Source organism: Rhinolophus sinicus, chromosome 18, assembly GCF_057876585.1.
Source record: "Rhinolophus sinicus isolate RSI-liver-muscle chromosome 18, RSI-T2T, whole genome shotgun sequence".
Lineage (NCBI taxonomy): Eukaryota > Metazoa > Chordata > Mammalia > Chiroptera > Rhinolophidae > Rhinolophus > Rhinolophus sinicus.
The window spans coordinates 12,691,490-12,711,613 of NC_142518.1; the positions used below are offsets into that span (position 1 = coordinate 12,691,490).

General features: G+C 42.2%; 1 protein-coding gene across 1 annotated transcript in view; it reads right to left on the minus strand.

Annotated features, from left to right (window-relative positions):
* Window positions 1–19,456, minus strand: part of MAP3K15 (mitogen-activated protein kinase kinase kinase 15) — a 119,410-nt gene extending 99,954 nt beyond the window's left edge. Inside the window, exon 1 of the mRNA XM_088795091.1 lies at window positions 18,899–19,456. Coding sequence (XP_088651217.1) covers window positions 18,899–19,247 — 349 coding nt within the window. The 5' untranslated portion in view covers window positions 19,248–19,456. The remainder of the gene's footprint in view (window positions 1–18,898) is intronic.
* Window positions 19,457–20,124: the final 668 nt, after the last annotated feature.

Sequence of the window (20,124 nt, forward strand, 5' to 3'; positions counted from 1 at the left end):
CAAGGGTTGGGATAGACTTTCCAGTGCCTGATTAACACAGGACAAGTTGATATTGCTACTTAAAAAAAATTCTGAGGAATTCATGTTCAATACGAAAATTATCTCAAACCCAAAGTTGACATTTTTGCCTGACATTTGTCACTCAGGCCAGTATACCGAGTTTACTTTGAGGATTTACATCACCACAATATTCAACTAGCTTATTTTTAGAACTTCTAAGATACTAATTTAGCAGATTCCATAAATGCTAAATATGATAAAACACCAGATTGGAAATTTTATTATATATGAGGAATCGAGGGATTATTTTTTTGTTCGTTTTTTGGTTTTACTAAAGAGACCACAAATTACCTAAAAGCTTTAATCATCACAATGGTTGCTTACTTTGCCATTTACAAAACATTTCCACAGACATCTTGGTTGAATTTCAGAACCACCCTGTGAGGCAGGCAGGGTAAGTATTGGCTCCACTTTGCAGGTGGGGAAATGAAGCTCAAATTGGGTAACAGATTCAGCTAAGGTCACACAGCTAGGGCACAACAAGCTAGAACCCAGCCAAGCCCTGTGCTCCCCAGTGCCCATCTGAGGCTTACTACTTTCCTGACTCACTCTCTGAAATCGAGCCACCTGGGGCAAACAGTTTATTTATTAAGTTGAATCTTAGGCAAACAGATCACAGATATAAAGAAAGAGATAAAAATCAGATTTTCATTTACAAATGTACCCTGTGCTCCCAGCAACCATTACCTTCCAGTTTCTACTGACAGCCTGCGTAGGATAAACCATTCTCTTTGACCAAGGACCACACATCCCCTCTACCTATCTTGGTTTAACAGACCTTAAAAGTGATACCACATCAGGGACTACAAAATGCCAAGGCTCCTGTTAAAATCTACTCTTAGCAAAAAAATGTCTGAATTTAAAGTCAAAGTGCCCTTCTAACAATTTAAGAATCAAGTAAAATTATCTCACTACATACCAATATGAAATAAGAAAGATGAACAATGCATTGGATTTTAGTTCATTAAAACCTTTGAACACTGTATCTTGAACATTATTTTTGTGAAATGTTTTATAATAAATAAAACTGTAATTTTCTACTGTGGTTTCATAGTACCTGATTTCTAAAGCAAAACATTAGTCAATGAAATGATACAATGGCAAATGATTTGCCATGTAGTAATTCTGTGATTGTACTGGCTCATGCCAGTCTTAAACATATCTTAGGTTATCTATAAATCTATCCCAACCCTGGAAGAAAAAAAGAAATAATTAATATAAGTAAGATTGGTTGTGTCTAAATGAAAAGAACTAGATTTTAGAATAATTTTCCTGCTAAAGACATTAAAAAAACATTTGAATGGACTTGTGGCAACATTGGCCATCTAAAAGGTACCTAAAAACAACAGCGCCCCGATTTACCAGATACAAGGCACCTCTACCAACTCTAACCATAATTTAGATCTTACTTTATCCACTGCTGCTCATTTTCAACATACTTGAGGGCAAGTCAATGAAAAGAATGTTGTGAAGTGTCATTTAAATCCAATTTTCCAATCTCATAAGGAAGAGACACTACCAATTCAGTGTCAGGAGGTCCACAAATCCTTACCATGGGCCACACTGGCGGGATACGAGTTGCTTTGAGTATCAAGTTTCAGCTGGAAGGGGGAGAATTGAGACATCAGGAGCCTCTCTCTGGTCCCCTATATTTTGTTTCCCAATATCTTCTTTGTAAGAATGACCAAAACATATATCATTTTTATAACTTTGTAAGCATGATCGAGATATGTCCACTACCCGTTTTCGCAAACATGCCACATATAAGCAAACTATGTTTTCTCATTGACATGAGCAGACTCATTGGGCTTCATATAAAGAGCATGAGTTAAGTCATTTTAGCTTTTGAGGGTATATGTTGCTTTTCCAGCTAACGAGGCAAAAAGAAAAAAAGAAAAAGTGCAGCATTTTACTGCAAGCTAGGGTGCATCCATTACTTTAAATGGTATCAATATCACTGTCAGCATTGTGATGTCACACTCCCCAATTCCAACTCTGGGCTCCCTGGCAGCCTCTGAATACACCACTTCAATATTTTCATCTTCGTCACCGGAAGGTTCTTCAGCTTCCTTCAACCCTTTTATAAAGGAATCTGCTTTGACATGACTCTCCGGCAAAATTTTTTGAGACATATTTCTTAGAAGACTTTTCTGACCTGCTGATGTTCTCTTCTTCTAAAAAGGTCTGTCATACGTAGCCTTCAAGATGTGTGCAGTTTTAGGGATGAGCAGGCTTGATGTCCTGCTATCTCACACTGCAAACTCCGAAGAGGGCACCACTGATCTCTTCTGTTACTAGTGAAAATTGTAGGAAATGGCCCCTACCTTTCTAAATTTGGTCTCTAATTGTCTCATTAAAATAACTGTCAGTCAACACAAGAGTTTTTACATGGCTTTTATATCTACTGCAACAATGAAACCCTCTTTCTTTTTCTTAACAAAATTAACGGCTCCTTCACGACCATCACTAAGTGCCAGTACTTTTGCATAACTGCGGATTTCATCCATTCCGTGCTCTAAGCTTCCTGAGTGGTGGTGGTCCCCACAGCTTGTGAGGAGCTGAGATCATATGGTGATGATGATGGTGAATCATTGCTGGATATGGGGCCATTTTTCTTTGTCCTTACCCCTTCTCATTTCCTTTTCTTTTTTCCCATGTACCAATTTCCTTTTTCTTGGGTGGCCCTTTGAGAATGAATGCACAGAGTTTATGATTTGCGTCAAGCATGCCTTACCAGCCACAGGCTTTACAAAAATTCCTTAGCAAGGTGAAGTATTTTGGGTATAGGATGCACATTTTCAGGACAGAGAACACATTTTTAATGAACCCATCCAACAGGTCTTGAAACTTTAGTCTTGTGAGATCCAATAACAATCCAATGGTCATTCTAAACATGAAAATAGTCTTTGCTCCCAGCTCACAACCAAGATATGTGGAGGGATACACTGGAGGCCTATCAAGCACTTTTATGATATCAAACGCTTTCATTTCCTTTTGTTCCATTTATTCTACCTCTTTTGCTCCCAACCCTAACAGTCGTACAGACCATCTTCTAAGGATAGAACTGGCCTGATATAATGCAGCTGGCCTTGAGGACACTTTTTAAAACTTTTTTATATTGATCATATAATTTTATTTTATTTTTATCAATTATTGGGGTGACAATGATTAGTAAAATTATATAGCTTTCAAGTGTACACTTCTATAATACATCATCTACATATTGCATTGTATGCTCACCACCCAGAGTCAGTTCTCCTGTAATCATATATTAGACCCTGTTTACCCTCTTCTCCCTTCCCCCTCCCCCCTTAACCTCTGGCAACCCCTAAACTGTTGTCTGTGTCTATGAGTTTTGTTTCTTTGTTTGTTTGTCTTGTTCCTTTGTTGCTTTCAGTTTTGCATCTCACATATGAGTGAAATCATGTGGTTGCTCATTGGTAAGCTTGAGCAAAGATGCAGAGATATTTTATTATATTCTAGTTACCGCATGACAAAACTTCTCAAAATTTAATGGTACAAGTTTGAGTTCTGGTTCCAAGTAAGATGGAATAAATACATTTCACCCTGCCTCTCCCTGAATGCAGCTATAAAACCTAAACAGAATGGATGGAATAGCTATTTTAGGAGTATGAAAAGCAAGTGGCGGCAAGTCGATGGGAGAAGACAAGCAGATTTCCAAGTACCCAGGTTGGACTAAAGGCAGCCTGAAACCCGGAAGTGAGTGTGGGGTATGGACCTCAGGAGCACCAGGGGAAGCCTCCAGTTCTGGCTCAGAGAGCAGTAAGGGGCCTCCTAATACTCAGAGAGAGGGAGGGAAATTCTCCACTTCTTTTTCCTTTTCTCTGTTCTCGTCCCCTGCAATCCCACAGAGACGACAGCAGAGACAGTCAGGTATGTGGAACTCTGAAAGAGTGGGAATCTTTTGCTTTAATTGGAGGAGCTGTGGTCCCAAGGAGAGGGCATGGTGAATCTGTCGCTTTTTTCTTTCTCTCTCTGGACTCCTGGCCTCAGACATGGGCACAGTTGTGGGAAGTGTGAGGCAGAGTGGGATAATTAACGCCCCAGCTTTCTGGCCATAGACCTGAAAAGGGGAGTCCCAGTAAATCGGAAAGTACAAAGGCAAACAGCACTGAAAAGGCTTTGAAATCAGAACTGACACCACAACTGAAACGGAACTTGGCAGCCTGAACCACCTAGGCCAACTGCCGGCTAAAGCAAAAATATCAAGACTCACAGCATATATATCAGGCCCAGAATTTCATACTATTCAAAATGTTCAGGATACAATCCCAAATTACTTGGTATTTAAAGAACTGGGAAAGTTTCAACTCACACAGGAAAAGACAATCAATGGGCTCCAATGACAAGATGAAACAGACATCAGAATTATCTGACAATAAATTCAAAATGGATTAGAGACTTAAATGTAAGATTGGAAAACATAAAACTCCTAGAAGAAAATATAGAAAGAAAGTTACAGACATTACCCGGAGTAAGATTTTTACTGATATATCCCCTCGCGCAAGGGAAGTAAGAGAAAAAATAAACAGGTGGGATTACATCTTACATCAAACTAAAAAGTGTTTTCACAGCAAAGGAAACCATCAATAAAATAAAAAGGGATCCTACTGAATGGGAGAAGATATTTGTCAATGACATATCCGATAAGGGGTTAATATCCCAAATTTATAAAAAACTCACTCAACTCAACTCCAAAAAAACAAACAACCCAATTGAAAAATGGGCAGAGCACATGAAGAGAGATTTTTCTAAAGAGGACATACAGATGGCAAATAGACATATGAAAAAATGCTCAACCTCACTAATCATTAGAGAAATGCAAATAAAAACCACAATGAGATATCACCTCACCTTGGTCAGAATGGCTATCATCAATACATCAACAAACAACAAGTGCTGGCGTGGACGTGGAGAAAAGGGAACCCTCTGCACTGCTGGTGGGAATGCAGATTGTTACGGCCACTATGGAAAACAGTATGGCGATATCTCAAATATCTGAAAATGGAACTACCTTATGACCCAGCAATTCCACTCTTAGGTATCTATCCGGAGAAATCCAAAACTCTAATTCGAAAAACTTTATGCACCCCTATGTTTATTGCAGCACTATACACAATAGCCAAGACACGGAAACAACCGAAATGCCCGTTGGTAGACGACTGGATTAAGAAACTGTGGTACATTTATACAATGGAGTATTACGCAGCCATAAAGAAGAATGAAATCTTACCATTTGCAACAACGTGGATGGACCTAGAGAACATTATGCTAAGTGAAATAAGGCAGACAGAGAAAGACAAATGCCATATGATCTCACTTATATGTGGAATCTAAAGAATAGAATAAATGAACGAACTAATCAGAAACAGTCTCAGAGACATAGAGGAAAAACTGAGGGTTGCTAGATGGGAGGTGGGTTGGGGATAAGGGAAAAGGTGAGGGGATTAGAAAGCACAATTGGTAACCACAAGATTGCCTTGGGGATATGAAAGACAGTTTGGAGAATGTAATCAATAATGTTGTAAAGATTTTGTAGGGTATCCGATGGACACTTGTCTCATTAGGGAGACCACTTCAGAGAAGATGTAGATGCCTGATCACTGCACTGTACACCTGAAGCTGAAGCTGAACAATAATGAATGTCAACTATAATTTATATATATATGAAGCGGAGTACAGCATTAGGAATAGAGACAGTGGAAATGTAATGGCTCTGTGCGATGTCAGAGGGATAGTAGATGTAGGGAGGGGGGTTATCACTGTGTGAGGGTTATAAATGATAAATGTTTAACTATTACATTTAACCATGTTTTGTACACCTAAGACTAATAAAAAAATGTTTAAAAAAGAATTATCTGACAATGACTTTAGAAGAGTTATTATAAAAATTGTCCAAGAAGGGCAAACACTCCTGAAAAGACTAGGAAAAATAGAGAGTGTCAACAATTACATTAAAGTGAAGAACCAAGTAGAAATTTTAGGACTGAAAAATATAATAACCAAAATAAAAAACTGACTAGATGGGCTCACAAGAAGAATGGAGAAAACAAAGGGGTCAGTGAACTTAAAGACAGTTCAATAGAAATTATCCAATCTGAACAACAGATAGAAAAATGACAAGGGGTTTAGGCCAAAATACAGAAAGATCTCCTAGAAATCAGGACCCTCACACAAAGACCCATAAACCAAAAAGAAGAAAAAGGAGGGGGGGGAGGAAGTATCATGAATAGATAGTTCTTAGAAAAAATGAGAAACACCCAACTTCACTCAGAATAAGAGAAATACAAACTAAAACTAATTGAGATACCAATACCCAACTATTAGATTAACAAGAGTCCAAAAGACTGGCAGTCTGTTTTGTGAGTGAGGCTGCAAAGAAAGACAATGTGCAAAATGGTATAATCCATACACAGGACTCGGACACTATCTACCAAAATGAATGGCTGGTACATTTTTTCTTTAACACACAAATGCCACTGTAGGGTACCTAATCATAAATACAACTATACATGTATTAAACGCACATGTACAGGGCGGACGGGTGGCTCAGTTGGTTAGAACGCGCTGCTCTTAACAACAAGTTTGCCTGTTGGATCCCCACATGGGCCACTGTGAGCTGCGCCCTCCACAACTAGATTGAAACAACTACTTGATTTGGAGCTGATGGGTCCTGGGAAAACACACTTAAAAAAAGAAGGAGATTGGTAAAATAAGCAATGATACGTCCACCCAATGAAGTATTGTCCAGTGATAAAAAAATAAATAAATAAGGAAGATTCCCATATTCTGATTTGGAAATGTGTCCAGGCTAAACTGTTAATGGAAAAAAAGGTGCAGAACAGTGTATTTGGTCCGGTACATTCTGAATAAGATAGGGAGAATAAGAATGTTTATTCATATTGCTTATATTTATATAGAAGAAGTGGTCAAACTTTTTCTGGTCAGGGCCAGACTGTAAATATTTTTGGCTTTGTGGGCCACACAATCTCTGCCATTGCAGCCTGAATGTGGCCATAGATTGATGGATGTGGTCCAATAAAACTTTATTTACAAAATAAAGGCAGCCAGCTTGCAGGTTGCAGCTTGCTGACAACTGATAGAAAGAAACACTGTAAGGATAAATAAGAAACTAAAAAAATTTAGGGGAAACAGCATAGATGAGATAAAAGATAAAAATAGATAAATTGTGTTTATCAAAATTAAAAACTTTTGTGTTAAAGAACAGCATCAAGAAAGTTAAAGATAGACCACAGAATGGGAGGAAACATTTGTAAATCATATATCTGACAAGGGATTTGTCTCCAGAATACATAAAAAAATCTTACAACTCAATAGTAAGATGACAAATAACCCAAGTAAAAAAAATGGGCAATGGATTTGAATAGACATTTCTGCAAAGAGGATATACAGTCAATAAGCACATGAAAAGCCATTCAACGTCCTTAGTCATCAGAGAAATACAATCAAAACCACAATGAGATACCACTTCAAATCCAGTAAGATGACTATAATAAAAAAATACAGATAATAACAAGTGTTGGTGAGGACGTGGTGAAATTGAAACTCTCATACATTGCTGGTGAGAATGCAAAATGGTGCAGCTGCTTTGGAAAACACTTTTTTGGAGAGCAGTTCCTGAAAGGTTAAATATAAGGTGGACCCAAGGCAACCCAAGTGCCCATTAATGGATGACTGGATCAACAAAATGTGGTCTATCCATGTGATGAAATATTCAACCTTAAAAAGGAAGGAAATTCTGACACATACTACTACAACATGGATGAACCTTGAGGACATTATGCTAAACTAAAAAAGCCAGACACACACACAAAAACACAAATACTGTATGATTCCACTTACATGAGGTATCTAGGGTAGTCAGATTCATAGAAACAGAAAGTAGAACAGTGGTTGCCAGGAGCGGTGTGGGCAGGGAGAATGGGGAGTTAGTGTTTAATGGGTACAGAGTTTCAGTTTTACAGATGAAAAATTCTGGAGATCGGCTGCGGAACAATGTGAATGTACTTAATACCACTGAACTGTATACTTAGAAATGGTTAAGACAGTAAATTTTACATTATGTGTTTTTTTTTTATCACAATAAAACCACTTTTCAAGGAGGTTAAATATAGAGTTACCATACAATCCAGAAATCCCACTCCTAGGTAGGTACCCAAGAGAAATGCAAACATATGTCCACACAAAAACTTGTAGCATTAGTCACAATAGCCAAAAGTGGAAACAATCCCAATGTTTATCAGCTGATGCATGGACAAACAAACGCAATGTAGTATAGCCACACAACAGAATACTACACAGCTATAAAAAAGGAATGAAGTATTGATATGTGACACAACATGGATGAACCTTGAAAACATGTTAAGGGAAAGAAGCCAGTTGCAAAAAACCACATATTATATGATTCCATTGATATGAATAAGCAAATCTAGAGACAGAAATAAAGTAACGGGTGCCTGTGTCAAGAGCTGGAGTAGAAAATGACTGCTAACGGGTCCAGGGTTCTTTTAGGGGTAATAAAGGTGGCCTGAAATCAGATTGTGATGATGGAGGCACAACTCTGTGGACATACTACACACCACGGAACTGCACACTTTCAATGGATGAATCACATCTTAATAAAGCTGTTTTACAAAGAGAAAAAAACCTACAAGCACTAGAAAATTTTAGCAGCAGCGCTGTTCATAATAGTCTCAAACTGGAAACTACTGAGGTGTTTAATAGAAAACAAATTGTAGTATATTCTTACAATGAAATACTAAATGGAAATGAAAATGAACAAAGTATTGCTATATTAACAATACAGAGAAATCCCACAAATACAATGGTGAATGAAAGGAGCCAGAAACTAAAAGGTACAAACTGTTTTATTCCATTTATAGAAAGTACAGAAACAGGCAAAACTAATCCATGTTGATGAGAAATCAGGACAGGTGTTACTCTTGGGCAGGCTGGAAAACGGAAGTGATCACACTCTGGGGTGCTGCTGGCATTCACTCTTTTGAGCCAAATGCTGGGCAACATAGTGAATACAGTTTGTGAAAACTCACAGAGCAGTACGGTTAAGACTGGACCCTTTTCTGTATATATACTATACCTTAACACAAAGAAAAAATAAAGAGCATAGCAAAGCAGGGTTTTGTGCCTTTTTCTTCCCTCCATTCTTCAGCACAGGACCAGGAATGGAGTTAGGATGAAATCTCCAAGCTCAAAACTTTGGAAAAGTTTTATTTACCAATTTCAGGAGTATAATGGGACCCTGCTATACAATGACTGTCCAAAGGATTTGAGCTCCGAGTCTACTATTTCACAAAGCACATTTCCTTCCATACTGAGGTTCTAGTCTGTTTACTGGTGGGAACAAGAGGAAGACAAAGGCACACAGACTGACATTTATTGAGCACTTCCTAAGTTCAGGGCACTGTGCTTGAATCTCTACCTAGAGATTTTAAAAATGAGGTTCAGAGATGCTAAGTAAGTTATCGAAAGTCACACAGCCAATAAATGACAGGGCAGAAATTGAAACCTGATCCACAAAGCCAGTGTTCTTTCCTCTTTTCCAATTCCCTTCTGCCTCTTATATCACCAGGAGCAGTGGGATGTAATGATGGGACACATGTTGGTAAAATTTCATTATGGATCTGTTTTGGCAGTTTTTACTCCAGAAGGCAGAAAGGCAATTTTCTTAAAGAATAACTGGCATTTCCTATACTTTCCTGGATGGTGAGATGAAAGAGAGGCAGCTGTGGTCCTGCCAAATAGACTCAAAGTGACTGGAGGAATCATCCTGTGGTAAGTCCCGGCTCCCAGATGTTTCAGGCAAGGTGTCAGGCTTGGTTTATCAAAAGTCACCTGTGTCCAACTTAATTTGAGATGAATCACAGACCTCCATATAATAGCTAAAACTAGAAAGCTTTTAGAAGAACACAGAAAATTATGTGTACAACCACAGCCTGGAAGTAGCCAAAGGTCTGTTAGAGAAGACACAAAAGGTACCTTAAGAGAACAGTATCCTAAATTTGACTTCATCAAAATGAAAACTTTCTGCTCATCAAAAGTCACCAGTAAGCAGATGAATGAGCAAGCCACAGTCTGGGAGCAAATGTACACAAAACAGACTTCTGACAAAGCACTTGAACTTTTTGAATTCAATAATAAGATGACAATCCAATTACATGGATAAATAGCTTGAACAGACACCTTACAAAGGAAGATATCCGCCTGGCCAAAAAGCACATGCAAAGGTGCTCAGCATCATTAATCATCAGAGAAAGGTGAATTAAAACCAGAATGAGAAAGCACTACACCACCCACTCACAAGGCCAAAATTGAAAAGCTCAATAATACAAAATGTTGGGGAGGACGGAAAGCCAAGAGAACCCTTGCACATCAGTGCTAAGACTGTAAAATGGTGGAACCGCTTTGGGAAAATGTTTGCAAGTTTCTTATATAGTGTAACATATATCTACCCTTCAATCCAACCATTCCACTCCTATGTATTTACCCACGAGGAATGAAAATATTTGCCCCCAAAAGACCTACATACAAATGTTCACAGCAGCTTTATTTGTAATCGCCCCCGACTGAGAACGATCCAAAAGCCCTTCAACAGAATGGCTAAACCAACAAGTATATGCGTGCAATGGAATAGCACGTAGCGTTAAAAAGGAACAAACCACTGGCACATGCAACAATATGGATCAATCTCCAAAACACGCTGCTCAAAGGAAGCCAGACACTGGGGTACTCACTGTATGAGTCCATGTATACAAAATTCTAGAAAAGGCACATCTAATCTGTAGTGACAGCCTATCTGTTATTGCCTGGGGCCAGCAATGAGAGTGGAGAGGGGAATGAGTGGGAGGGGACATGAGGGAACTTTCTGGACAGATGGAAATTTTAATGCGGTGGGTTTAGTTACACGGATTTAGGCATTCCTCCATGTTGTACAGCTAAGATTTGTGCATTTCAGTGTACAAATTTTACATTAAAATGTTTAAAAGTGTAATCAAGTATGGGGTGGTGAGTGGGTAGAGGTTAAGAAGAAATAAATGTGGCAGATTGTTAATAATAATAGTTGGCGGTGGGTAATGCACATGCTTGAAGTTTTCCATAATAAAAAAAAAAATGAGGAAAAAATCATTTACATCTAATGCTCCTGTTTATCTCCACCTTCTCTCTCCCCTCCACCCCGTGTCCAATTCTGCCGGGCCCCCGGGCTGCCTTCCCACAGACCCCGATTCCTGAGTGAACTCTGCTTCCTGCCAAGGTCCATGGCTCAACTCCTTCCTGCACTGCACCTTGCCACAGCCAACCACACCCCAAGGACTGCAGGCGTTTTTGCCACACCCCATCACACCCAATCGCTCAAAACCTGTGCAAGGTATTGGGAAACAAAAGTTTTCCAGCTTGCTTTGCAGAAGTTCAGTCCTCCCCCACCTATATTATTTGACCAGGATTTAAACAGCGCCTATCTCAAAACCTGGTACATAGAAGGCTTTAAAAAATAACTTATGGCTTGTATTCCAAATATATATTTGTAAGTCGACTGCTGGGAACTGAAAACACATTTTGCCCCAGTAACAGATATGTAACACACTGCTAATAACGTAGTAGCAGGCCAGCGCACAAAGATCTACCCTATCAACCCTAAAATGCACTCGAGACCTAAACAGCAATGCCACCATTAAATGCTGCAAGTGCAATGCTTCTTTCATCAGTCAGCCCACATGACTGAGAGTTGAGGAAAGTTCCAGGCTCAGTGATGAGTCAGTAGCAGTTACACCAGCTTGAAACAAGGGAGGCTCAGGGAGGGGCCCTCAGGGGCAAGCCAGCAGCCAGGTCCAACAGAGGACCGCTGAGGCCCATCCAGGGGCCCGTGTGGTCTGGCCCCTGGGAATAAAGTCACTGTTGCCTGGGCCTGAGCACACCAAGCCACTGTCTCCAGCAGAGCGAGACGGTGAAGCCTTCTGAGTTACAACTGCATCTTTAATCTCCCACTGCACTTGTTTAAAACAAAATCACATTATAGAAAATATACATTATCAAAAATGTAGACAAACAAAAAGAACCAGCACACAATTCAAACCACTGTTTCCATTCCTGTGTGTCCAGTGTGAGTTCTAGTCTCTTCTATTAGATATACACCTCTGAGGAAAAAGCTCCAGACCCAGAAAAGTGTCATTAGGCTGTATCTTATTCCTTAATAAAATCACAATCACACTATGTCCATGCCTGGTCACCATTTTCCACGTGGTTTCTACAGAACACCACATTCTGATTTCCTATTGAGGGTAACAAACAAATTTTGCTTCATCTCAACAGGAGAAACTAAGTGTTATCTGTGTCCACTGAGAGTTATTCTAAGAAGGAGCTGGATAGATATTCCTAGGAATCACTCAAAGAGTAGCAAAGAAAATTCCATCTGATTCCTTGCCATTGAAGAGTTCACAGTCTGGCAGATCAATCATTAAATCAATAATTATTGAAATCACAATTGTGTTACTTGCTAGCAAAGCAAACCTCAGTGTGCATGACACTGACAGAGAGAGGGGGAGGAGTCTGTGAAAGTGGCCTTGAAGAGCTGACATTGAAGGCTGAACAGGTTTTGAACAGAGAAAGATTGTAAGGTGGCAGAGGGTGGCAGGATACAGTGGCTTCTAAGCAGATGATATATATTGGAACCTACCAAGAGTGACCCAACCTTGAGATACCAGTCAAAAAGCTGTTGGGAGTAACCTGGATGACAGAAGATAATGCTCAGACCAAGACGGTAGCAGGGGCACCTAGAGAGACGTGAAGCAGATTTGAGAACCATTTTGGAAGTGACAGACTGGATTTGGCAATGGGGGAGGGGTGGAATCAAGACTGACTCCTGGGTTCTCACTGGAACTGCTAGGCTGATGATTTCACTCATTAATGTTTACTTATATAAGAGAAGGCAGTATCTAACTACTGCCCTTATATTCTGCTGGAAATAGATTTGGCCAGTCTCCTGACCATGTATAGATGTCAAGTAAAATGTACATTACACAACCACCAAACGCACATGTCCCACAATCATCTTCCTTTGAACTTTATGCATTTTCCAGAATAATGAGGAAAGGGTATGCACCAAATTATAATTCTTAAGGCATCCTTAAGGCTCTTTCTTGAGTGGGAGCCGATGCACCTGTGAATTAAGCCCAGTAAAGCTAGCTGAGAGATGCAGTCATTCATTTCTAGAAGAATTCCTGGCAGGCTATATTAGTCAGGAAAAGCTAGGCTCTGCTGCCGCAACAGACAAATCACCAAAATTTCAGTGGCTTAACTGCCATCTTGAACAAATGACCTTCATGTTTGCCATCACAGAGGCAATGAGAGAGAGAGGTGGCAAACTGTCTAACTTCCTCAGTTGTTTTTAAAGTGACACTTGTTGGTGACGCTCACATTTCATTGGCCCACACTAGTCACAAGGGTACAAGCTAACTGCAAGGGAAATTAGGAAATGGCATAGAATATATGGATGCTTGGTGGCATTGCCATACAGCACATCAAGTTAATAAAGAATCCTCAAGGCCGGCCCGGTGGCTCAGGTGGTTAGAGCTCCATGCTCCTAACTCCGAAGGCTGCCGGTTCGATTCCCACATGGGCCAGTGGGCTCTCAACCACAAGGTTGCCAGTTCGATTCCTCGACTCCCACATGGGATGGTGGGTTCCACCCCCTGCAACTAAGATTGAATATGGCATCTTGAGCTGAGCTGCCGCTGAGCTCCCGAGCTTTCAACCACAAGGTTGCTGGTTCGATTCCTCGACTCCCGCAAGGGATGGTGGGCTGTGCCCCCTGCAACTAACAATGGCAACTGGACCTGGAGCCGAGCTGCACCCTGCACAACTAAGACTGAAAGGACAACAACTTGACTTGGAAAAAGTCCTGGAAGTACACACTGTTCCCCAATAAAGTCCTTCCCCTTCCCCAATAAAAATCTTTAAAAAAAAAAAAAAAAAGAATCCTCAAATAATATCATAGATGCAGAAGCTAGACATAACCCACGTAAAGGGCAGCACATGGAACTAGATAGAGCTGGTCTTATTTTAAACCATAACATATCCTACTTTTGCAGAAAGCCCAATGTTACTGTTGGATAAAACTAACAGAATCACTAAAGTATCATTTAACACAAAAGGAAAAAAATGACCTGGCTTCCAAAACCAGTGAAACCAGGAAAGAAGCTAAAATGTCTCCTCCCATTGCTGATATTAACCCGATGGTCCAAGCATCTCAATTCTATTTTCTTGGTCCACAGCAGCAGTGTGTGGAGCCCCATGATTAGCATATGTGATGAACACTGACGATCCACTACATGAGATGCTACATGGCCTAACTTTCTCTTAGGAAGTCATGGCCTAGGAGACACTATTCTGGCAGTTGGGCTAGATTTTCATAACCCAAGTTGCACTCTCTTACCATTACAACAACCCCATCTTAGTAGCCTAACTAAATCAAATCTTCCCTCTTGCTTATGCAAAGTCCAAAGTGGATGTTCCTGCTCCAACAGCTATCCTCCAAAGAGTGGCCCAGGGACCCGGGCACCTGCCTTCTTATGCCACTGCCATCTTCTACACTGAGCCTCCAAGGTTCCCATGGAGACCATGGAAAGGGACAAGAGAGTATGGGAAGGTCTACTAGATACACCAACACCTTGGCCCAGAAGTGACAGACATCCCTTGTACTTGCATTTCATTGGCCAGAACGAGTTATCCGTCCCATCTAAACTCCAAGGGTGCTAAAAAAAAAAAAAAATGTAGTTCTCGCTTCTCAGCAATAATTAGGAGTATGAATCTCCTGGTCACCCAGCTATCTCTGCCACACTTTGTATCCTCCAAGTGAGTCTGGTACAAGCCAGCCAGAAAAGGGGTATCGTCAGGATAGCACAAAGCCAAACAACTCATCTGGAGACTGAAGCTCTGGTTTGGGTCTTTTTATCAATGTTCAGAAATGTGAGGATTTCCTGTTGTAGGTGGCAATACCTCACAACTTTTCAAATCGCTGTGAGCATAACTGAAGACAAAGTTCAGAAGTCGGGCCTCTAAGTGAGGAAAGGAGCATTCAAATGTGGTTCAGAGAGTAGGGAAGTTAGGCAGAACCAGTCACTGCAGGGAGGGGAAGATAACTTACACCCCAGGGCAGTTAGGGACAGGGTTCGATCAAAGGGGCTATTCTTGACATTTGAGTAGTTAATAGCTAAGGCAAGAAGGCTGCAAATAGCATATAAGTGGAGGCCCTTAGATCGGTCATTAACTAACCAGCAGACTAAATGGAGAGTAAACCTACATCAATAATATGGTACACTTCCAGGAGATAAATGTATTGTATTCTACTGGACCAGATCTCAGTTTAAGAATTGATAACACGTTAAGTGTATTCAATTATCGCATCCAAGGAGAATAGAGCTTCCATGGTCAAGTGTTTTGGGAAAGCATGAGACAGAGTTAGACAGGTTTCCTTCCTGCAGGATGTCTCGGTCTTAGACAGGTTCACAGGCACTGAGAACCCGCAGGAGGGAGACAGAGCACACACGTGAACAGGGAGAGGAGACTGCTCTGTGTAAACACACTCCACACACAAAGTTAGCTGAAGCCGTGACTATGGATTCTGTTCAAGTGGAGAAACGGGCACTTCAACAAAAGGAGTCAAGGCATATCCAGAAGAAGGGGGTTCTTCTAGGAAAAAAAAGACATGTTTTATTCTCCAAATACTGGAAGTAACCGAGTGATTGATCCTCACTTGAATCTGATAGTTCGACCGAATTCAAGATTCTCATCTTTGAAGATGGATGATGGATGCTAAAAAACAATAAAATAACAGCTGGCACTTCTATGGGCCAAAGGCACGCAGAGATGGCCACCGCCTCTGCTAAAAGTGAATGAGACATCCCTCAAAAAATTAAATTACCATATGACCCAGCAATTCCACATCTGAGTATATACCCCAAAAAGTGAAAGCAGAGACTCCAACAGATATTTGTACACCCATGGTCACTACAGAATTATTCACAATAACCTGAAGATGGAAACAACCCAAATGCCCATGGACAGCTGCATGGATTAACATAATGGCATATGCATACAATGGAGTATCATTTAGCCTTAAAAAGGGCATCCTGACACCTGCTACGACACGGATGAAACTTTGAGACATTATGCTAAGTGAAATAAACCAGACACAAAAAGACAAATACTGTATGATTCTACTTACATGAAGTATCTAGAACAGGCAAATTCATATAGACAGAAAGCCGAACGGTGGTTACCAGGGGCTGGGGGGCAGGGAGGAATGGCAAGGTATTGTTAAGGGGTGCAGAGTTTCTGTTTGGGATAATGAAAACATTCTGGAGATGGACATAGGTGATGATTGCATGACAGTGCAAATGTAGTTAATGCCAGTGAAATACACGCTTCAAATGGTTAAAATGGCAAATTTTATGTTATGTATATTTTACCACAATTTAAAAAAAAAAGCCAATGAGCTGCTCTCCCCCTTCATGGCCCATGGCAGTTTTCTTTCACAACAGCTTCCACTTTTCTTGCTTAGGGTGAAGGCCTGCCTGGGGCTCTGCCACAGCCCATCAAATCATCCAGGCACCCGTGACATGTACTCTCCGAGTTAGACCCACACAGGACCACATAAACCTTCACACAGAGATGGAAGGCACAGCCCACCCCAGCCGTGACTTGTTATGAGAACACGAGATAGGAAGTGCTTAAGTTTCACATCTGTCATATGATCCTCCCTAAAACACACTTGGGCAGGTCAATAGTTCCCCTCTCCCACAAGCATTTTGCTAGAACACCACTGTCCAATGGGACCTCCTGTGATGAGGAGAATGCTCTCTTCACTGTGCCTGTTGAGCACTTGAAATGTAGCTAGTGCAAATAGGGAACTAGCTTTATTTGATCGCATTTTAACTAGCTTAAATGTAAATAGCCACTTGTGGCTACCATACTGGACAGAGTGGTTTTAGAACTTTTACAAAGAAGCCGAAGTGACAGACTGGTATCTTTTGGGTGGCAATGCAAAAAAAAAACTGAGTGGTAGAGATCAGGAAGTCAAAACAGGTGGTGGGGAGGGGGTATTGTCTGTTTACTCCATAAACCCTCTTATTGGAGATGTGTATAGCCTTTATCAAACCTATGAAAAGAACCTTAGTTAAAATGATATACTGAGAAATGATCTATTCAAGACCAGGCAAAGGTCAACTAGAGGAGGTACATGGTGCAATAAAAAATTCTGGGCAATCTGGACCCAGAGCAAGAACAGGTGAAGTGCCTGTTGCATACCTCTGAAAGCCCAAGATTTCTGACTGAACCTTCACACCCAACCAGAAGGAAGGTCCTGATAGGAGATGACGGCCTGTTACGCACACATACCACACCACCCCAGAGATGCAAAGCCACAGCATATCAATTTTTCAGAGCTGGCACCAGCAGGCAGGAGGCTACAGTTCGGCCTAATGGCAAAAGGGACATTGAATTGTTCAAAGAAGCATTTGTTCCAACTCCAATTTCAATGGAGAACGAGAAAACCGAGTGGTCAAGGGGTTCCAGGTGAAGTGGGCTCCTGAACAACTTTTTAAAAAGATGTTGTTTTAAAGAGTGGTCAGAAATGTCAAGACTGTTTTCTACCAGCTCAGCTACGACTTGTTTGAACAAGCCTGACACCCCACCCCCCTTCCAGCTGGTGAGGATTTGCTCTGCAGAAAACAGATCAGTGTACCTTGGACAAAGGATGAATGGTGATAAACCTGGCTTACTACTTCAGGATGGTGTGACAGGTGTGTCAAAGAAACTCTTGGTTTACCTTCCCATATGCTTCCAGGTTTAGGGTAGGCACTGTTACTCTTTTGACCAGTGGAGAAACCAAGGTACAAGGACTCCCAGGTAATCACAGTCTCGAAAACAATACTTATGAACGTCACCCAAAGTGGCAGAGGCCTGTCACATAGACCCGAAAGGGGTGGTAAGGAAAAGAGCCAAACAACAGTCCACTCCACACCTGGGGAAACTCTTGTCAACCAAAGGTATTGATTTTAAGGCTGAGTTTTATGACAACACATATTACAATGAACTTAGAGACCTAGAGCTCCATTCCTGCAACGAAGGAAAACCCTGATCTCTGAATGCTTGTGCATTATGGGATAAAATCTGTCACACTGGTGGTAGAGCACAGCCCCACCATCAATGTGTGTTGGGGACAGGGAATAAAGTGTGCAAAAGAACAATGGGACATTTCTAAGAAGCACACACACACACACACACACACACACACACACACACACACAAGTGTAACACACCAATTCCCACCCTTGGCTGAGAATGGAGTCACTTGGGAAGCATTAAACAATCGGAGGCCTGGGATGCTGAAGGCATGGGTCTGGGATACAGTCTGGGCATCGGGAGTTTTAGAAGCTCCCCAGGTGAATCTAACGTGTAGTCAGTGTGGGGACCCACTGCTGTAAGGCACATGCAGGAGTGAAAAAGTAAAAGTTGGATAACTGGTGGGGAGAGGGGCTCAGCATCGTCTGGGTTATAGGCTGTTTCTTGAGTCATCTGATGTTGAAGGAGACTGGAGCATAATAAACAGGTGTAAATGACTGTGGTCTCTGTTTTACTATCTGTAAAAGGGTATAATGCTGCCCACTGTCCCCTCCCCCAAATGCCAGGCAGTGCCTTTGTCGAAAGAGACAGAGGGTGCTAGGATGGTGCGGAACCGGTGCAGGCAGGAGTGGGGTGGAGGTGAAGAGGGCACCTGCCTCACCTGCGTCATAGAAGGCGTCGAGCACAGCCGTTTCTCCGAAGTCGAGCTCTCCGAAGGGCACAGAGGTGAGGTGGGCGCCCTCAGCCTCGCAGGCCCGCAGCAGGCACTGTCGCGCCCCCACCTCGGGGCCGCCGGCCGCGCCGCCCTGAGGGCTCTCGCTGCACACGTATACTGCCCGCAGAGCCCGCCGCGGCCCGCCCTCACCCCCAGCGCTCTCGGCCGACGCATCGGGCTCCCCTTGCCCCGCCAGCCCCGCCGCGCCCTCGCCCCCGGACGGCAGCGGGCACTGTGGGGACTCGGCCGCCGCCCCGAGCGCCCCGGCCGGGGGAATCCCACCGCCGCTCTCCATGTGGCCGCTCCGCGCTAGTGCCTGGCGGCAGCGCTTGACTAAGAAGCCACAAGTAGTCCCGGCACCTGCTCCTGGGGCGCGGTTGGAGAGCTGAGGGCCAGCGCGTGCCGGAGGCCCCGCGGCCGGCAGGTGACAGCGGGACCCCTGGGTTGCAAGCCGAAGCTCGAGCCCCACGGCCCCTGAGCGCCCTTTGAAGGCCTGGGAGAGAGAGGCGGGGGCTAAGAACGTCAGAGGGAGCGGAGGGTGTGGGGAGGCCTGGGAGGGGCGGAGGGGCAGGAGCCGGCAGGGTGCCCCCTGCCGCCTCCCCCAGGCAGCGCCCCGAGGGGGGCGGATTCGTGACTTTCAGGATTTTGTGGTTGGCATCTCTCCAGCCTGACCAACTTTTGTTTTTCTCAAAACAATTTGAGGCTTTTCAAACAGAGTTAAAAAATCTCGCAAAGCGCTGGTTGGGTATAAACTATTCAATTCCAAACTAAATGGAGATGTAGTTTTAATCCAGAATAGAGTTGAGAAGGTGCTTACTTAAAATGCCTCTGATTTTACACTGCTTATCCTCGGTTGCTAACAGCATGGCCCTCCTGAGCAGTCGTGGAGGCCTGCTCCTCCTTTCACTGTGAACTTGACAAAGCACCGGGATGAAACAGCAACACATTTTAGTTGCCTGGAAAATAGACTCCACACAGGCTGCCTGTCCCACCTATGAAATGCTATGAACTCACAGGAATCTTTACTCTGGATCTGACCCACCTCACAATCATAGGCCCACCTATTAAAAAGTAGTATTACCACTGCAGGTAGTACTTATATTTAAAGATAGGATGCACTGGATATTGTCACAAGGTTTTTAGTTTTTCATATTAAATAACAGTTTTATTGA